This window comes from Panicum virgatum, chromosome 7K, assembly GCF_016808335.1.
Source record: "Panicum virgatum strain AP13 chromosome 7K, P.virgatum_v5, whole genome shotgun sequence".
NCBI lineage: Eukaryota > Viridiplantae > Streptophyta > Magnoliopsida > Poales > Poaceae > Panicum > Panicum virgatum.
This window is the reverse complement of record NC_053142.1, coordinates 13,547,740-13,566,144: the sequence shown is the minus strand read 5'-3', so window position 1 is coordinate 13,566,144 and position 18,405 is coordinate 13,547,740. Positions and strand designations below refer to the sequence as shown.

General features: G+C 46.8%; 1 protein-coding gene across 1 annotated transcript; it reads left to right on the top strand.

Annotated features, from left to right (window-relative positions):
- The first annotated feature begins 1,696 nt into the window (after positions 1–1,696).
- Positions 1,697–17,688, top strand: LOC120639938. The gene is made up of 4 exons (XM_039915855.1): positions 1,697–1,885; positions 1,961–2,131; positions 2,210–2,292; positions 17,661–17,688. Exons 1-4 carry the CDS (start codon positions 1,706–1,708, stop codon positions 17,686–17,688), a joined length of 462 nt encoding a protein of 153 aa, XP_039771789.1. The 5' UTR covers positions 1,697–1,705.
- The last annotated feature ends 717 nt before the right edge of the window (positions 17,689–18,405 follow it).

The window sequence follows — 18,405 nt, the reverse complement described above, 5'->3', positions numbered from 1 at the left end:
AATATTCGGCCTAATCCTTTAGTTTTCTTCAGCTTATTAAGCTTCTGAAACTAAAATTCTAAAACATGACACCACACGTATGCTTCTGAATCTCTGAACTTCAGGTGTCAAACATCCTTCTGCCGCATCCCTCCAATCCAAAATCCTTCTGTCTTGGCCCACAAACCCATGAAAACCCTATAGATTTGATCTCTTGTGAAGCAAATAGGATCCCTTTTGTGAGTCAAAATATCGATCTGAACCTCTGGGTCGACTGCTTAAGAGCCTGGCCTAATCCACCTGAGAGCTGGATTACATGGTACAACAGAGTAGCAAAAGCCCACATGCCCTTGCGGCAAGATTTGAACATAGCCGATGCACTTAGCCTATCACTGTCACCCCTTGACAAAGACGAAAATCTTTTGAAAACCATTGGCTACTTCTGGTCTGATGCTCTGAATTATTTCCTTTTTGGTCATGGACCCATGACCCCTACTCTGCTAGACATCACCATGATCACTGGACTAGACATTAGCTCTCCTAATCCTGCTGCTCACAAAATGGCAGAAGTCCCCTTTAAACTTTCTTCCAAAGTCAACTGCACAAACTGGGGTACTTACATGAGTCAGCACATGAAAACAAAAGGTCCAGTGACTGAGAAGGAACACCCAGCCTTCTTAAATCTCTGGCTAGAGCACTTCGTCTTCTGTGGCCCTTCCTTAGCTCCAACTAAGAACTATCTCCCCTTGGCCTACCACCTGACCCATGGTAATCACACCGGCCTAGGCAAACTCTTCCTTGGAGAAATTTATAGATATCTCCATTTGATGACATCTAATTTGCTTAATAAAAAGAAACTGAGAACTGGAGGCCCTTGGTGGTTCATTCAGTTGTGGGCACAACTGTACTTCTAACATCATATTCCCAACTTCCAAGGCCTGACCAGGAACTCTTTCCCCGATGAGAGTGGCAAACCAATCAGATGTACTAGTTACGGCCAAGCTTTATTCAGTCTCCCTGGCAGTAAACTGAATTCAACAGATGCAGCAAACTGGTTTAGAGTCTTCTACAAAGGACTAGACAATCCTCTCTACTTCCCGTTTACTGAATCTGAATTCTTTGAGAACCCAACTGCCTTCAGATTAGATAACTTTGCCGATGACGACAGCACTCGGCATCTATATTCTTTGATGATTCGACGCGGTTTTCTTCCTGTTGGCATCAGCACTTCTAACAGAATTATCAAGCCAGGTTATGAATCTTACCAACCAGTTATAGCAGCTCGGCAATTTAGCCTAGGACATGTCCCTCCCCACTTCCATATGCACCATTTGGTGGAGAGTAGAGCCGATCTGCCTGATGGTCTAACTAGCTCGAGATGCTACAGCATGTTTGACAATCTCCACATTCCAATACCAGCCGATCTGTCCTTCACTTCTTCATCAATCGGTTTTGATACCTGGTGGAACATGTGGAAAACTCATATCTTCAGAAAAGCTCTAGGTCCTCGACTGCAGCAAATCGACCTTGAATATGTAATTCCCGAGGAAGAGGTACTAAATTTGTGCATTCATCCTTCTAAGTCCTTCAACCTTTGCATCTGTCTAATTCTAACCCACCCTGTTTGCAGCGACAAGATGGTCCAGAACCTATGACCAGCACTGGGGAGCCATTCCACTTTCTTCCAACTGCTCCTGATGTACTCTTTTGCAAAGGATCCCCACCAATGAAGAAAGTGATAATGACTGTTCAGCCAGACTTACTTCAGTCGGCTTCCAAGCGAAGACAAACTTCTGCAAGTGTTGACCCCCGAGTCTTGACCAAGAAAAGGAAGATGATTACAAGGCGAGTGGTCAAGAAACTAGCACCAGCATCCCCAAGTCCATCAGAGTCCAACACCAACCAGGTAACTCTTCTTTCTAAAACCCTTTTTTTCTATCTCGTATACGCATACTTTGGTTGACTGTAGTTCTATGTTCAGGATGCAGCTGAAGACATCCCCAATGCAGAAAGCCCGGATCAACATGAGATGGCTGCAACTCCTGATGCACTGTCGGATGCAAGCGAGGAACAAACCGATGCTCTTGACGTCAACACCAGCTCTGATAGGACGATTGCTCCTGAACCGCCAAACACTTCTTCTTCAGAACAGGTAACATTACAAAACCAATTCTGAACCAGCCGATAACTCCATAAATGCATCTTACTCTAACTCCATATACGCCCATAGAGTTTCGATATTTTAGGTTTGCTTTCCTTCGACCCTGCATCAATGGGCCTGACAACCCCTGGAGAAGAGACATCCTTTCTGCAGCAATCGGCTAACTTGGCACATCAGCTTCAACTTATCAAGGACCTTCTATCTGCTCCGATCACTGCTCTAGTTAATGATTCCAGCAAGACAAAGAACATCTTCGAGCAAATAGAATCCCAACTCCCGGAGCCATTGCAAATCAAGCTCTGGTCAGCCAGCAACCTTTCATTCTTTCGGATAGAAGTGAGTAAAGCACAACAAAGAATGGAAACACGTCGCTCCCAAGCTTCTCTGAAAGCTGACACTACCCAAAAGTGCAAGGCCCTTAACCAGAAGAAAGCAACTCTAGATATCAAAGCTGACGTGTCTGCCAACATGAATCGACTCGACCTCCTGAAGAAAGAATTGTCGGAACTCGAAGAAAAGGTCCGCACTACCAAGGAACTCATCCAGGCCGAGGAAACTTCCATTGCAAACTCCAAACAAGAAACCCAGAAAATATCTGAGCAGATACAAGCAGAGTTTGCAGAGATCAGCACCTTGAGTCGGCAGATAGTTTCAGGCAATGACAAGGATGACGAAGCGATTATAGCACAAGCAGATGTCGTCCGTACTAAAGCCATCCACGCCATAGAAGAATTCCTGAACCAGTAGATAGGCTCAAGAGACAATCAGTACTGCCTGTTAACCTGAAACTTGTACTTGTTTTAAAACATCTTAAGTCGATGGTTATACATCGGCTATCTTACTTCTCATATGCGTTTTTTTTTACCGGCCAACTCAATGTGTTGGCCTATCATCAATTTTTTTTTACCGGCCAACTCAACGTGTTGGCCTGTCATCATCATTTTTTTTTGCAGCCAACTCAACGTGTTGGCCTATTACATTGCAGGCAGATGGATCTCATCGGCTTTTTGTTACTCGCCTTTCCACATGCTCGGGAAATACTTCTTCGGATGCTGTCCATTGACAGCAACAGGAAACTTGACGCCGTCCAATTCCTCGAGCATGTACGCATTCCCAGGCAAAACCTGATCAACCTTGTACGGCCCATGCCAAGTTGGAGACCATTTACCGAACTTTTTATCTTTAGTTCCCAACGGCAATACTGCCTCCCAAACCAAGTCTCCCACATGGAAATCCTTAGGCTTGACCTTCTTGTTGTATGCACGGGCGACTTTAGCCTTATTTTCTTTGATCTTTTCAAATGACCAAAGTCTTAGTTCCGTTAGGTCCTCCATGTTGTCATTCATCAAGGCTGCATACTGTTCAGCAGATAGATCATTCTGAAACTCAACACGCCTTGATCCGGCCGTGATCTCCCACGGTAGCACAGCATCCTGGCCGTAGACTAGATGGTACGGCGACGTCTTGGTGGACCCATGACATGAAATACGATATGCCCACAAAGCTTCTGATAACACCTCATGCCAGCGCCTCGGATATTCATCGATCTTTCTTTTTATGAGCTTGATGAGGCTCTGGTTGGATGCTTCAGCCTGTCCATTAGCTTGGGCATAATATGGAGATGATCTGATCAGCTTAATCCCCATGTCATTGGCAAACTTTCTGAACTCCTCCGATATAAAGACCGATCCTCCATCGGCCGTAATGGTCTGAGGAATCCCAAATCTGTGAATGATGTGCTCTTTGACAAAGCTGATCACATCTCTTGACGCTACCGACCTCATGGGCACCGCCTCTACCCACTTTGTGAAATAATCTGTGGCAGCTAAAACCCATTGGTGACCCTTGCTGGACGACAGGTTGATTTGTCCGATCATGTCCATGCCCCAACCTCTGAATGCCCACGGTTTGATGATCGGATTCATCACTGACGCCGGCACTATCTGAACTTTGCCAAACTTCTGACATGCCTGACATCCTTTATAATATTTGAAACAATCTTCCAGCATATTGGGTCAGTAATAACCCGATCTCCTAATCAGCCACTTCATCTTATGAGCCGATTGGTGAGTACCGCAAGCTCCTTCATGAACCTCATGCAAGAGCCGATTTGACTCTGAAGGTCCCAGACATTTAAGTAGCAGTCCTTCCAAGGTCCTATAGAACATGTCATCCCCTATCAGAACGTACTTCATGGCCTTGAGTCTTATCCTTCTGGGTGTCCCCCGAGCCGAATCCTTCAAGTAATTGAAGATATCGGCTCTCCAGTCTCTGGGTTCTAGAAACTGAACCTCCACCTTGACTCCATCGGCTGTCTCATTGTAGCCAGAAGCCATCTGTGCCAAATCATTGGCTTCATTGTTCAGAGTCCTGCGTATCCAGTGGAAATTGATGTACCTGAATCGTGACATCAACTCATGGCACTGCATCCATATCGGGAAAAGAGCCTCGCTCTCACACCTATATTCTTCCGTGAGCTGAGAAATCACCAGCTTCGAATCTCCAAAAATTTCCACCGCTTCTGCACCGGCTTCAAGAAGCAATTCCATCCCTTTGCGAACGGCTTCATATTCCACCAGATTATTGGTGCACGGGGCAGTCATCCTGATGGAGAAGGAGTAAGTCACCCCCGAGGCGACACCAACAGAATTCCCACACCGCATCCATCATCACAAGCCGATCCATCAAAGAACATAGCCCAAGCACGAATAAATAATGCAGCAATATCAGTGCTGATCCTGTCCGCAACAAGATCCGCCAGTGCTTGTCCTTTGACTGCTTTTGCAGGCTGGTACCGGATATCGAAATCTGACAATGCAAACATCCATTTTCCAAGTCGGCCTTTAAGGACAGGGGCCGACAACATATGCTTTATGACATCCGATTTGCATATGACAATTGTTTCCGCCGAGAGCAAAATATGGCGAAGCTTCGTACATGTAAAGTATAAGCAAAGACAAAGCTTCTCGATTTCAGGATACCTGGTCTCGGCGTCTAACATGTGTCTGCTGAGGTAGAAAACCACCCTCTCTTGCCCGTCATGCTTCTGGACTAGCACCGAAGCAATGGAAGTGTCACCCACGGATAGGTATACATAGAACGGCCTATCTTGCTGAGGAGGAACCAATACTAGGGGCTTTGACAAATACTCCTTGATTTCATCGAAAGCTTGTTGCTGTTCTGTCCCCTAGCGAAACTCATCATCGGATTTGATCTTTACTAACCCCATAAACGGCTCAATGCGTCCAGACAGATTAGAAATAAATCGCCTGACAAAATTAATTTTACCGATGAGTTTCTGCAACTCCTTCTTTGTAGTAGGTGGCTTCATCGTCTTTACAGCTTCTTGACTCTTTAGGCCAATCTCGATTCCCCGTTCATGCACCAGGAATCCCAGAAACTGACCGGCCGACACACCGAAAGCGCACTTTTTTGGGTTCATTTTGAGCCCAAACCTCCGGGTCCGCTCCAAAACTTGACACAGATCTTCTAAATGCCCTCCAGCTGATTTGGACTTGACCACGACATCATCAATATAAATCTCTACCAGCTTGCCGATGAGATCATGAAAAATGTAATTCATAGCACGTTGGTACGTTGCACCGGCATTTTTCAACCCGAAGGTCAAAACCAAGTACTCGAACAAGCCAACTGAACCTGGTACTCTGAACACAGTCTTGCTCACGTCCTCTGGGGCCATGAAGATCTGGTTGTAACCAGCATTGCCATCCATAAAACTCATCATTTTGTGGCCAGCAGCTGCGTTGATCAATGTTTCTGCAACAGGCATCGGGTATTCGTCCTTTGGTGTTGCTCTGTTGAGATCTCAAAAATCGACGCAAACACGCCATCGGCCATCCTTCTTTTGTACCGGTACCACGCTAGAGATCCATTCTGCATATCGGCACGGCCTGATGAACCCAGCATCCAGCATCTTCTCCACCTCTTTCTTAACTTCTTCTAGGACTTCGGCCTTCATCTGACGTGCTCATTGCTGAAACGGCCGAAATCCTTTCTTGAGCGGGTGCCGATGCTCGACTATGCTTCTATCCAGTCCGGGCATCTCGGTGTAGTCCCATGCAAAGCAATCCCGGTATTCTTTTAGCAGTGTAATCATCTCCTCTCGCAAAGCCGGATCCAACTTCTTGCTGATAAATGTCGGCTGTGGCTTATCCCCAGGACCGATGTCAACCTCTTCCAAATCATCAGCTGATGTGAACCCGTATCCGAGTTTGCCGTCATCTGAAAAATCAGCTGCGAACGCAAGCGAGTCTTCACTATCCACAAGATCAGTGGCAAACACAGGGAGATGATAAGAAAAATTATTTGGCCAACCGCATGGGCTGGCCGCTTCTATACTTCTATTATCATTCAGAGCCAAATAGTCAATGAGTGGCCAACTGCCAGAGCAGGCCATCATGTGTGCATGATGTAACAATTTTGACCACAAACAGAATTTTTGTATTTTTTGGGGCCGATCGTTGGGACCGGCCTCTCTATTTCTATTACACCCCGTGGCTTGCCAGGATGCATCTATTCTGTGAGGCCAGTGGATAAGACCAGCCTCAGTCCATGTTTTGTCGCCTCGATCCAATCACAGTCTTCCAGGGCGATCCCTGAGATTGGCTCTTGTCCTTCCGCATCCCAGGCGTTCATATCTGCGACCGAGATCTCACTGGAATCGTCTGCAGGGACCACTTCCACTTCATCGCCATCCCATTGGATGAGGTACTGGTGCATTGTGGAAGGGATACAACAGTTGGCATGAATCCAGTCCCTTCCAAGCAGCACTGTGTACGTACTCTTGCTGTTAACGATGAAGAACGATGTTGGTACAGTCTTGCGGCCCACTGTCAGTTCCACATTAAGAACCCCCATCGCCTCTGATGGCTGTCCATTAAAGTCATTAAGAATCACATTGGTCTTGATCAGATCGGCAGAAGAACGACCCAATCGGCGCAGCACAGAGTATGGCATCAGGTTGACTGCGGCACCAGTGTCGACCAACATCCTGTTCACAGGCTTGCCGTCGATGAAGCCCTTGAGATATAACCCCTTCAGGTGCTTATAGCTCTTCTCCTTGGGCTTCTCGAAAATGATTGGCCGTGGGCCGAGATCCAGCTGCGCGATGGCCAATTCCTCCGATTGGGGTGCTCGAAACTCCGACGGGAGCACGAACACCATGTTCACATCAGCCGATGGCTTCTCATCGGCTTTTGTCTGCTTGGCGCGCCACTCTTTTCTCGGAGGGCGCCTTTCATCCCTTCGCGGTCATCTGACTTGCTCCGCGAGATCCGGACGCGCTTTCCTCAGCACGTCAAGATACTTTGCTTCTGCCTCTTCCAGATTGCGCAAGCGCTGCACCCTGCGCTTCTGCGAGCGATTGAGCCCATCAGGACACCACCGTGGGCGATGGTACCTGTCTTCTTCCTCTGGCTCGGAATCACCCTTGGATGGGCGCCTCACGTGGTCATCCTGACGTGTTCCGGGCCCCAAGCGCTGGAACACCGATGTCTCGTCCTGCTGTCGTCCTCGAGGCCTGCACTCCAAACAATCATCTATAGTAGGCAATCGGCTCATGCCGGAATTCCAGCAATACCTGAAGAACGGGCAGTGCCAGTGGTCGCGTATAGCCTGGCGTCTCCCCAGTGTCCTCCCTGAGCGGTGCTCGTACTCATCTTCTTCCGATTCGTATCGGCGGCGTAGCTGGTACTGGTACTGGTACTGGTATTTTTTCAAAAGCCAATTAGAAGCTGGAAGCTGGTTGCGGATGTGACGCACTTGCTCTTCAGTTACATGTCGCTGTTCCAGCTCACATTCATCTTGCGGCTGTTTGCCAGAAGCGGCCTCTCTCCTCTGCTTGTTATGGCGGTGCGTGGGTCCCACCATGTTGATCTGGAATGCCAAGTCCTGGCCCTCGGATCCGAAAGCTGACAGCTCCACCACGTTAGCTTGCGGGAAGGGCTTGGTGTCAACCTTCATCGTGTGTTGAGCCAGGATTAATCGGCCTTGCTCGATAGCCGATTGTATCTGACGACGTAGCTCCTTGCATTCACCCGTGGAATGAGTGAACGAGTGGTGCCATTTGCAGTACAACCTCCCCTGCAGCTCTTGTGCCGTCGGTAGCTTGTGATTTTCTGGAAGCTTCAGCTGTTTCTCTTTGAGGAGCAAATCGAATATCTGCTCTGCTTTAGTCACGTCGAAGTCGAAGCCCTTCACAAGTCCCTGTTGTTTGACCCACTTGCACGGGACAGGGTTTGCCCCCCGAGTCCACTCTGCCACGGCCACTTCTTGCTCCTCGCCAGAGTCGTCAGATTCTTCTGCTTGTGCCATGTTTACATGGCGCTTGAACTTGTCCTGGTACAGCTCAGGATGATAATGCTCGTATGTCGTAAGCTTCTGCACCAGGTGCGCCAGAGATGTGAACTCCAACGGAAAAGCCGCATCCTTGATCGCCTTAGCAAGTCCCAGAATAGCCTGATCGACTGCCTCCTTCTCTGTGATGCGCGACGAGTAGCATCGGCTCTTGACTTCTCTGAAGCGCTGTATATACTCCGACACAGTCTCCCCTCGCTTTTGCCTGACCTGGGCGAGGTCGGCAATTCTAGCTTCAGCAGTATCCGAATGGTACTGGGTATGGAATTGATCTTCAAGCTGCCTCCAGGTCCGAATCGAATCCAGCGCCAGCGATGCATACCATCCAAAAGCTGGGCCTGTAAGGGATTGGCCGAAGAACCGGACCCTTAATGGATCCGACACTGAGATCATCCCAAGCTGCGTTAAGTATCGGCTCACATGCTCGATGGAGCTAGCTCCCTCTGACCCGTTGAACTTGGTGAACTCCGGAAGCCGATACTTGGGTGGCAGTGGGATTAAGTCATAGTCGCTTGGATAAGAGCAAACCATAACAGATCAGATCTACTAGACATAAAAGAAGCAGGGTGTTGCCTCTGTGCAACTAGTTCTATGCGACAAGAACTAGCATGAGATTTAAACGTGATTGCACAGAGACAACATGATATTCGTAGATAATAAGCAACGAAGCATAACAGATCTGTTAAAAGCCATGCTACGAACATCAGGATAACTAGTACTACTCGCCATCAAAAACGCTTCAGTACGAGTAATACCAAGGTAAAAGCAAGAACAATACTGCCTTGATCGCAAGAAGCGATCAGGGCAGCATGGCACTTACTTGGATGAAACCCTAGGATTAGGGGTGGCGATGCGCCGAGAGTTGTTGTTTGCGAGACGTGATGATGCTCTCCTTTACGAATAACAAAGGATACATATTTATAGTCCAGAGACTTGGGAAACAATCTAAACTAATCTTGTCTCGATCGGACTCTATCTCTAACCTTGAACTAAATCTAAAGATACATGGCCCATGTGGCCTAGATGCTCACGCAGGAGCCGATTTACAAGTCTTCTTTAGTCTTCTGCTTTAAGCCCATCTTGATTTCGGCCCATAAATTAATCCTATTAATTTATGGCGATAACACATGCCCCCTTGGTTTTGGCAATGATAGTTCCAAAACCAATCCGTCGCTTCATCTTCCCGTTAATGCTCATTAAACACACTGTAATCACCAAGGAAGACGCAACGTCCTTGCAACTGGCTCCTCGTAGAATGTGAAACTGCCGATCCGTCTTCCATCTTTTCACTATTTAACGCTGCTGCCGGCCACAAAATGCTGAGCTTTATGGATGATAATGCTGGCTACAACCAAATCTTCATGGCTCTAGAGGACATAAGCAAGACCGCGTTCAGAGTACCAGGTGCGGTCGGCTTGTTCGAGTACTTGGTTATGCCCTTTGGGTTGAGAAATGCCGGTGCAACGTATCAACGCGCCATGAATTACATTTTTCATGATCTCATCGGCAAGCTGGTAGAAATCTACATTGATGATGTTGTGGTCAAGTCCATGTCAGCCGGGGGGCATATGGAAGATTTGCGTAAGGTTTTGGAGCGAACTCGGAAGTTTGGGCTCAAAATGAACCCGAAGAAATGTGGCTTTGTTGTATCAGTCGGTCAGTTTCTAGGATTCCTGGTACATGAGCGAGGAATCGAGATCGGCTTGAAGAGTCAGGAGGCGGTAAAGACAATGAAGCCGCCTACTACAAAGAAGGAGTTACAAAAGCTCATCGGCAAAATCAACTTTGTCAGACGATTTATCTCCAACCTGTCTGGGCGTATCGAGCCGTTCATGGGTCTGGTGAAGATCAAGTCCAATGATGAGTTTCACTGGGGGGCAGAGCAGCAGCAAGCTTTCGACGAAATCAAGGAATATTTGTCGAAGCCTCTAGTTTTGGTTCCTCCACGGCAGGATAGGCCTTTCTATGTGTACTTGTCCGTGGGCGACACTTCCATCGCCTCGATTCTGATACAGAAGCATGACGACCAGGAGAGGGTTGTCTTCTACCTCAACAGGCGCATGTTGGATGCCGAGACTAGGTATCCTGAGATCGAAAACCTTTGTCTTTGTTTATTCTTTACATGTACAAAGCTTCGACATATTTTGCTCTCGGCGGAAACAATTGTCATATGTAAATCGGATGTCATCAAGCATATGCTGTCGGCTCCTATTCTGAAAGGCCGACTGGGAAAGTGGATGTTTGCATTGTCATAATTCGATATCCGATATCAACCTGCAAAGGCAGTCAAGGGGCAGGCATTGGCGGATCTCATTGCAGACAGAGTCAACACTGACGTATCTGCACTTTTTGTACGTGCCTGGGCCATGTTCTTTGACGGATCGGCTTGTGATGATGGATGCGGCATGGGAATTCTGTTGGTATCGCCTCATGGGGCGACATATTCTTTTTCCATCAGAATGGCTACTCCATGCACCAATAATTTAGTAGAGTATGAGGTTGTTCCCAAGGGAATGGAATTACACTTGGAAGCTGGTGCAGAAGAAGTGAAAATATTTGGGGATTCGAATCTTGCGATTTCTCAGCTCACGGAAGAATATAAATGTGAGAGCGAGGCTCTTTTTCCGATATGGATGCAATGCCGTGAGTTGATGTCACAATTCAGGTACATTAATTTCCACTGGATACGGAGGATTTTAAATAGTGAAGCCAATGATTTGGCACAGATGGCTTCTGGATACAAGGAAACAGCCGATGGAGTCGATGTAGAGGTTCAGTTTCTAGAACCTGGAGACTGGAGAGCCGATATCTTCAATTATTTGAAGGATTCGGCTCGGGGGGCACCCAGAAGGATAAGACTCAAAGCTATAAAGTATGTTCTGATAGGGGACGACCTGTTCTACAGGACTTTGGAAGGACTGCTGCTTAAATGTTTGGGGCCTTCGGAGTCGAATCGGCTCTTGCATGAGGTTCATGAAGGAGCCTGTGGTACTCATCAATCGGCTCATAAGATGAAATGGCTGATTAGGCGATCGGGATATTACTGGCCTACCATGCTTGAGGATTGTTTTAAATATTACAAGGGATGTCAGGCATGTCAGAAATTCGGCAAGATTCAGATGGTGCCGGCTTCAGTAATGAATCCTATTATTAAGCCATGGTCGTTCTGGGGTTGGGCCATGGATATGATTGGCCAGATTAACCCACCATCTAGCAAAGGTCACCAATGGGTGCTAGCTGTCACGGATTATTTCACAAAATGGGTGGAGGCAGTACCCATGAGGTCGGTGGCATCAAAATTTGTGATCAATTTCGTTAAAGAGCACATCATTCATAGGTTTGGGATCCCTCAGACCATTACGACCGATGGAGGAACGGTCTTTATATCGAAGGAATTCAGAAAGTTTGCCGATGACACGGGGTTCAAGCTGATCAGATCATCTCCATATTATGCCCAGGCTAATGGACAAGCTGAAGCATCCAACCAGAGCCTGATCAAGCTGATCAAAAGAAAGATCGATGAATATCCTAGGCGCTAGCATGAGGTGTTGTCAGAAGCTTTGTGGGCATATCATATTTCGTGTCACGAATCCATCAAGACGTCACCATACCATTTGGTCTACGGCCAAGATGCTATGTTACCATAGGAGATTACGGCCGGATCAAGACGTGTTGAGTTTCAGAATGATCTATTGGCTGAGCAGTATGCAGCCTTGATGAGCGATAATGTGGAGGATCTTATAGAGCTAAGACTTTGGTCGCTGGAGAAGATTAAGGAAAATAAGGCTAAAGTTGCTCGTGCATATAACAAAAAGGTCAGGCCGAAAGAATTCCAGGTTGGAGACTTAGTTTGGGAGCCAGTGTTACCATTGGGAACCAAAGATAGAAAATATGGCAAGTGGTCTCCAACTTGGCACGGGCCGTACAAGGTTGATCAGGTTTTGCCTGGAAATGCCTACATGCTTGAAGAGTTGGATGGTGTCAAGTTTCCTGTGGCGGTTAATGGCCAACACCTCAAGAAATATTTTCCGAGCATGTGGGAAGGCGACTAACAAGAGCCGATGAGATCCATCTGGCTACAGTGTAATAGGCCAACACGTTGAGTTGGCCAGTAAAAAAATCATGAGAGGCCAACACGTTGAGTTGGCTAGTAAAAAAATCATGAGAGGCCAACACGTTGAGTTGGCCAGTAAAAAAAAGGAAGAGAGATTATATATGAGAAGAGAGACAGCCGATGTGTGACCATCGACTTAAGATGTTTTAAATAGTTACAAGTTTCAGGTTAACAGGCAATACTAAAAGTTTCTTGAGCCTATCTATTAGTTCAGGAATTCTTCTATGGCATGGATGGCTTCTGTGCGGACGACGTCTGCTCGTGCTATGATTGCTTCGTCATCCTTGTCATCGCCTGTTACTATCTGCCGACTCAAGGTGCTTATCTCTGCAAACTCTGCTTGTATCTGCTTGGCTATTTCCTGGGTTTCTTGCTTGGAGTTTGCAATAGAAGCTTCCTCGGCCTGGATGAGTTTCTTGGTGATGTAGACCTTTTCTTCGAGCTCTACCAATTCTTTCTTCAGGAGGTCGAGTCGGTTCATGTTGGCAGACATGTCAGCTTTGATATCTAGAGTTGCCTTCTTCTGGTTGAGGGCCTTGCACTTTTGAGCAATGTCAGCTTTCAGAGAGACTTGAGAACGACGTGCTTCTATTCTTTGTTGTGATCTATTCACTTCTACCCGGAAGAATAGAAGATTGCTGGCTGACCAAAGCTTGATTTGCAGCGACTCTAGGAGTTGGGATTCTATTTGCTCGAAGATGTTCTTTATTTCGCTGGAATCACCAACTAGAGCAGTAATTGGAGCAGAGAGCAGACGTTTGATATTTTGAAGCTGATTTGTAATTGCAATCGGCTGCTGTGGTGATCGCATTTCTGCATCCGATGCATTCAGACCCATTGATGCTGGGTCAAAGGAGAGCAGGTCTGAAATATTGAAGCCCTACCGATACGATAAAGATTAGTTGGGAGCGAAGTGCATTAATGGAGTAGTCAGCTGATTTAAATCGGCTCATAAAATTACCTGTTCTGAACAAGAAGTGATGATCGGTTCAAGTGCGGCCGATCCAGTTGGATTGGAGGTGACAACAGGGGCTTCGACTATGTCAGCCTGTTCGTTATGCACATCCGTCAGAGTATTCGAAGTTTCAGTTGCTCCAGTGTCAGCTCCATGAACGATGATTTCGTGTTGTGCTGGGCTATTAGAGTTAAGGATGTCTTCAGTTGCATCTTGGAAATAGAATTACAGTCAACCAGAATACATATGTATGCCATGAGGAAGAGGTTTCGGGAAAATGAATTACCTGGTTGGTGTTAGACTCTGATGGACTCGTTGAAGCTTGTGCTGATTTCTTGATGACTCGCCTCGTGATCATCTTCCTTTTCTTAGTTGGGACTCGGGGGGGCAACACTTGCAGAGGTTTGTCTTCGTTTAGAAGCCAACTGGAGTAAGTCTAGCTGAGCAGCCATTATTACTTTCTTCATTGATGGAGATCCCTTGCAAAAGAGGACATCAGGAGCAGTTGGAAGAAAGTGGAATGGTTCCCTGTTACCGGCCACGGGGTCTGGATCATCTTGTTGCTGTAAGCAGGGTGAGCAGGGTTAGTCAAGCAAAGGAATAGAGGATTCAGAAAGAATAAAAGCACAGATTCAGTACCTCATCCTCGGGGATTGCAGGAGTTCTTGGTTAGGCTTTGAAAGTTTGGGATCTGATGCTGAAAGTAAAGTTGTGCCCATAACTGAATAAACCACTAAGGGCCTCCAGTTTTGAGTTTCTTCTGATTAAGCAAGTTGATTGTCATCAGGTGGAGACATCTGTATGTTTCTCCAAGGAAAAGTTTGCCTAGGCTGGTGTGGTTGCCATGGGCCAGGTGGTAGGCCAAAGGAAGGTAATTCTTAGTTGGAGCTAAGGAAGGGCCACAGAAGATGAAATGTTCTAACCAAAGATTTAAAAAGGCTGTGTGTTCCTTTTCAGTCACTGGACCTTTTGTTTTCATGTGCTAGTTCATGTAAGTGCCCCAGTTTGTGCAGTTTGCCTTGGATGAAATTTTAAAGGGGACTTCTGCCATTTTGTGGGCAGCAGGATTAGGGGATCCAATGTCTAGGCCAGTGATCATGGTGACATCTAGCAGAGTAAGGGTCATGGGACTGTGGCCAAAGAGGAAACAGTTCAGGGCATCTGACCAAAAATAGCCGATGGTTTTCAGAAGATTCTTATCTTTGTCAAGGGGTGATAATGATAAACTAAGTGCATCGACTATGTTCAATTCCTGCCACAAGGGCATATAACTTTTTGCCACTCTGCTATACCATGTAGTCCAGCTCTCAGGAGGGTTATGCCAGGCTCTTAAGCAGTCGGCCCAGAGGTTCAGATCAATGTTTTGACTTACGAAAGGAATCCTATTTGCTTCACAAGAGATTAAATCTGTGGGATTTTCTTAAGTTCGTGGGCCAAGACAAAAGGATTTGGGATTGGAAGGATGCGGCAGAAGGATGTCTGACACCTGAAGTTCAGAGATTCAGAAATTTACATGTGGTGTCATATTTCAGAATTTAATTTTTGGAGGCTCAACAAGCTGAAAAAAGTCAAAAGGGTAGGCTGAATATTACTTTCAGGCCGCAGATTGCCGCATCATTGGTTGCAGAATTCGTTGTCTGAGCTGCAGAGTCCGCCATGGTTCAGATCTGCTGATTTAGGGTTTGGTTGATTCTGCGGGTTCTAGTTCGAATTCTGGATGCTTGCAAGTCTTTGCTCGAATTTATGGAGCGGGATTCTCAAATTACGCTCGGGTTTGGAGTGTCTATTACGAGTCGGATTCAGAGTGGAGGTGGCGTTCTGTTCTTATATGGATTGCTTCCAATTTTAAATTTCGTCGGCTCTTGGGCATTAGTAAAGCCTGATGCGATGCCATCGGCTTTTTGGGTGAGATCCGAACAAACAAGTTAAAAGATAATAAGCTTCGTTAAAAGATAGATTCTTACAAAAGAGCTGATTTGACAAAGGGAAATTCCTTCGGCTTTACAGTCCTACTTCTACACTACTACCTACATCTACCGCTCGCTGTCGTCGTCGTCGTCGTCATCGCTGGCGCCGTTGAAGGCGCTGCTGCCGCCGTCGGTCTCGACGTCGTTGCTCCAGCCGCCGCCACCGCCGCTCTCTTCCTCGCTGTCCTCCTCGGAGGACCCGAGGAACCGGAAGGACTTTCCGCCCATCGGCTCGTCGTCGCTGGAGGGGGAGCCGATCTCCTCTTCCGAGGAGGAATCGGCTCCATCCCAGGAGAAACCGTCGTCGCTAGTACTCTCCGGCTCCTCCTGGAACAGGAGCCGGAGGTCTTCTCCTTCGGTCTCGGGCTCGTCGTCTTCAGAGACGATCCCGAAATCGAACTCCTCTGCATCCTAATGCAGAGGAGCGAGCGCCTCGTGTCGCCATCGGATTGTATTCCGGCGTCGGTTCTCGACTCTCTGGAATGGAGTCGAGAGAGGAGGCAGACAGGTCTGAAGAGGAAGGAGAAGAAGGAGGGGAGGAAGAATGGCCGATGGAGTTGGAGCCGGAGGAGGAAGAAATCGCCATGGCTGCTGAAGGTGGGGTTTTTCTGCGCTATTTGGCTTTGGGAGGAAGATGAATTTGCGATGAAGAGAGCCGATTCGGGATGAGATTAAATAGTAAAAAAGATGGAAGACGGATCGGCAGTTTCACATTCTACGAGGAGACAGTTGCAGAGACGTTGCGTCTTCCTTGGTGGTTGTAGCGGTTTTTAATGAGCATTAACGGGAAGATGAAGCGACGGAGTGGTTTTGGAATTATCATTGCTAAAACCAGGGGCATGTGTTATCGGCATAATTTAACAGGTTAATTAATGGGTCGTAAGCGAGTTGGGCTTCATGAGGAAATTGAAGGAGGCTTACGAATCGGCTCCTGCGTGAGCATTTGGGCCATGTGGGCCATGTATCTTTAGATTCAGTTTAGATTAGAGTCCGTTTTGGATGCGATTAGGTTTAGATTGTTTCCCAAGTCTCCGGACTATAAATATGTACCCTATGTTATTTGTAAAAAAAAGAACGTCATCACGTTTGCAATCAACAACTCTCGGCGCATCGCCACCCCTAATCTTAGGGTTTCATCCAAGTAAGCGTCATGCTGCCCTGATCGCAAGCTTTGTTCTTGCTTTTACCTCGGTATTACTCGTACTGAAGCGTTTTTTATGGCGAGTAATGCTAGTTATCCTGATGTTCGTAGCATGGCTTTAGTAGATTCGTCGTGCTTTTATTGCTTACCATCTACGAATATCATGTTGTTTCTGTGCAGTCACGTTTCAATCTTATACTAATTCTTGTTGCATAGAATTAGTTACATGGAGACGACACCCTGCTTCTTTTCCATCTAGTAGATATGATCTGCTACGGTTTGTTCTTATACTTAAGAATTGGCGTAATATCTGCTAGATTAGGCCTTGCAAACGGGTTGGATGATCCAGTGACGTAGTAGATGCTATGCCATAGTCTTAAGAGGGAATTGATCCGGGAATCGGCTTTAGCTTGTTCTTAGGCCTCTATTCTGGTTAAGGTTTAGTTATTTATTATGTTCACTAGGCCCAATTACGTGTAGGACGTTCCGATCTAGCAGTGAAGCTTTTACCGTCGTGGATTAGATTAGTTAGATTTAATTGAAGCAGCTTTACAGTTATTTGCTTTATTTATTGATATCCGGATACATGCAGATCCAGTCTGACACCGGGACTCGATCGGCTCTTTAAAGCCGATGCAAGAGTCGTCCCGAGAAGCCGACCACGGCTCGGACTTACGTTTCCACGTGTTTGTGTATGCAGGCAAATCGTCGCAAGCACATTCGCACGTTTCTGATCGGGTATAGGTCAGGTGGCACGCCCTGCGTCTTCACAAACCGCGGCGTGTGCTGGAATTGCGGGCCGTTGACGAGAGAGCAGTGCCTGCCAGCGCCCCGTCGACCTCCCGGCTCTTCGTGTTGCCTGTCACTACTCGCCGGTGGGTTTTGACCGACAACACAGTTGCAGTTTGCAGCGTGTGGGGATTCAATAGCTTGTACGACACTTTTTTCTATTTGTTGCTTTCTTGTAGGGTTATGTTCATTCCATTTGACTTCTAGGTTGAGACTTTTAGCTTTTGTACACGTAGTGTTTTTACCGTTTCAATATATTACACTATGTGGATACTACTCTCTCTATTTTTATTTACATATCGTCGGGGCCGTGCCGGCAAAGATCGGAGCCTTGTGCGAAACTCTAAAGTGAGTTAAATCATCTAGTCTTGGTTTCTTTTTACACTTTTGGTTGATGGAATCATATTTTCTAGATCGATTTACAGAAGATATGACTTCAATCGATATTGATTGTTCTAACATAAAAAATGAAAGAATAAAATTATAATAAATTCTAGAAAGAATTTAAAGTATACAAGTATATGTAGTCAATTAGGAAATTAAAAAACATCTATTCTATTTACCTTCTACTTGAGTTGATCGCCTAATGCCCCGATGGCCTGATCGATCGGCCTATTCCTCTCCGGCTCTACCTGGTACCTGCCCCGCGGCTGTCGCCACTCACTCGATGGCGGTGACGCTGGCTGGCACCTAGCGCCTGCGGCCTGCCTTGGCCTTGCTGTGCGCTGTCTGGGACCTTTGGCCTCGCCGCCTCGGCGTTGGCCTTGCTTGTTTCCGATTATAATCGGATTATGGATAGAAATAAACCAAAATCTCACCTAAACACATCGATTATTTTTCGCTTATCGCAGACGCCGCTTCCAAGGAAATCGCCGATACAATACAAATCACGATTCTGGCCAACACGTCCCCAACCTCGCGCAC

What these genes read in the sequence shown, in the direction of transcription:
- LOC120639938 (XM_039915855.1), top strand. Translation starts at nt 1,706, where the DNA reads ATGAAGAAAGTGATAATGACTGTTCAGCCAGACTTACTTCAGTCGGCT. An exon ending in CAGAGTCCAACACCAACCAG is followed by an intron (nt 1,886 to 1,960) that starts GTAACTCTTCTT and finishes TTCTATGTTCAG; the next exon opens with GATGCAGCTGAAGACATCCC. An exon ending in ACACTTCTTCTTCAGAACAG is followed by an intron (nt 2,132 to 2,209) that starts GTAACATTACAA and finishes ATACGCCCATAG; the next exon opens with AGTTTCGATATTTTAGGTTT.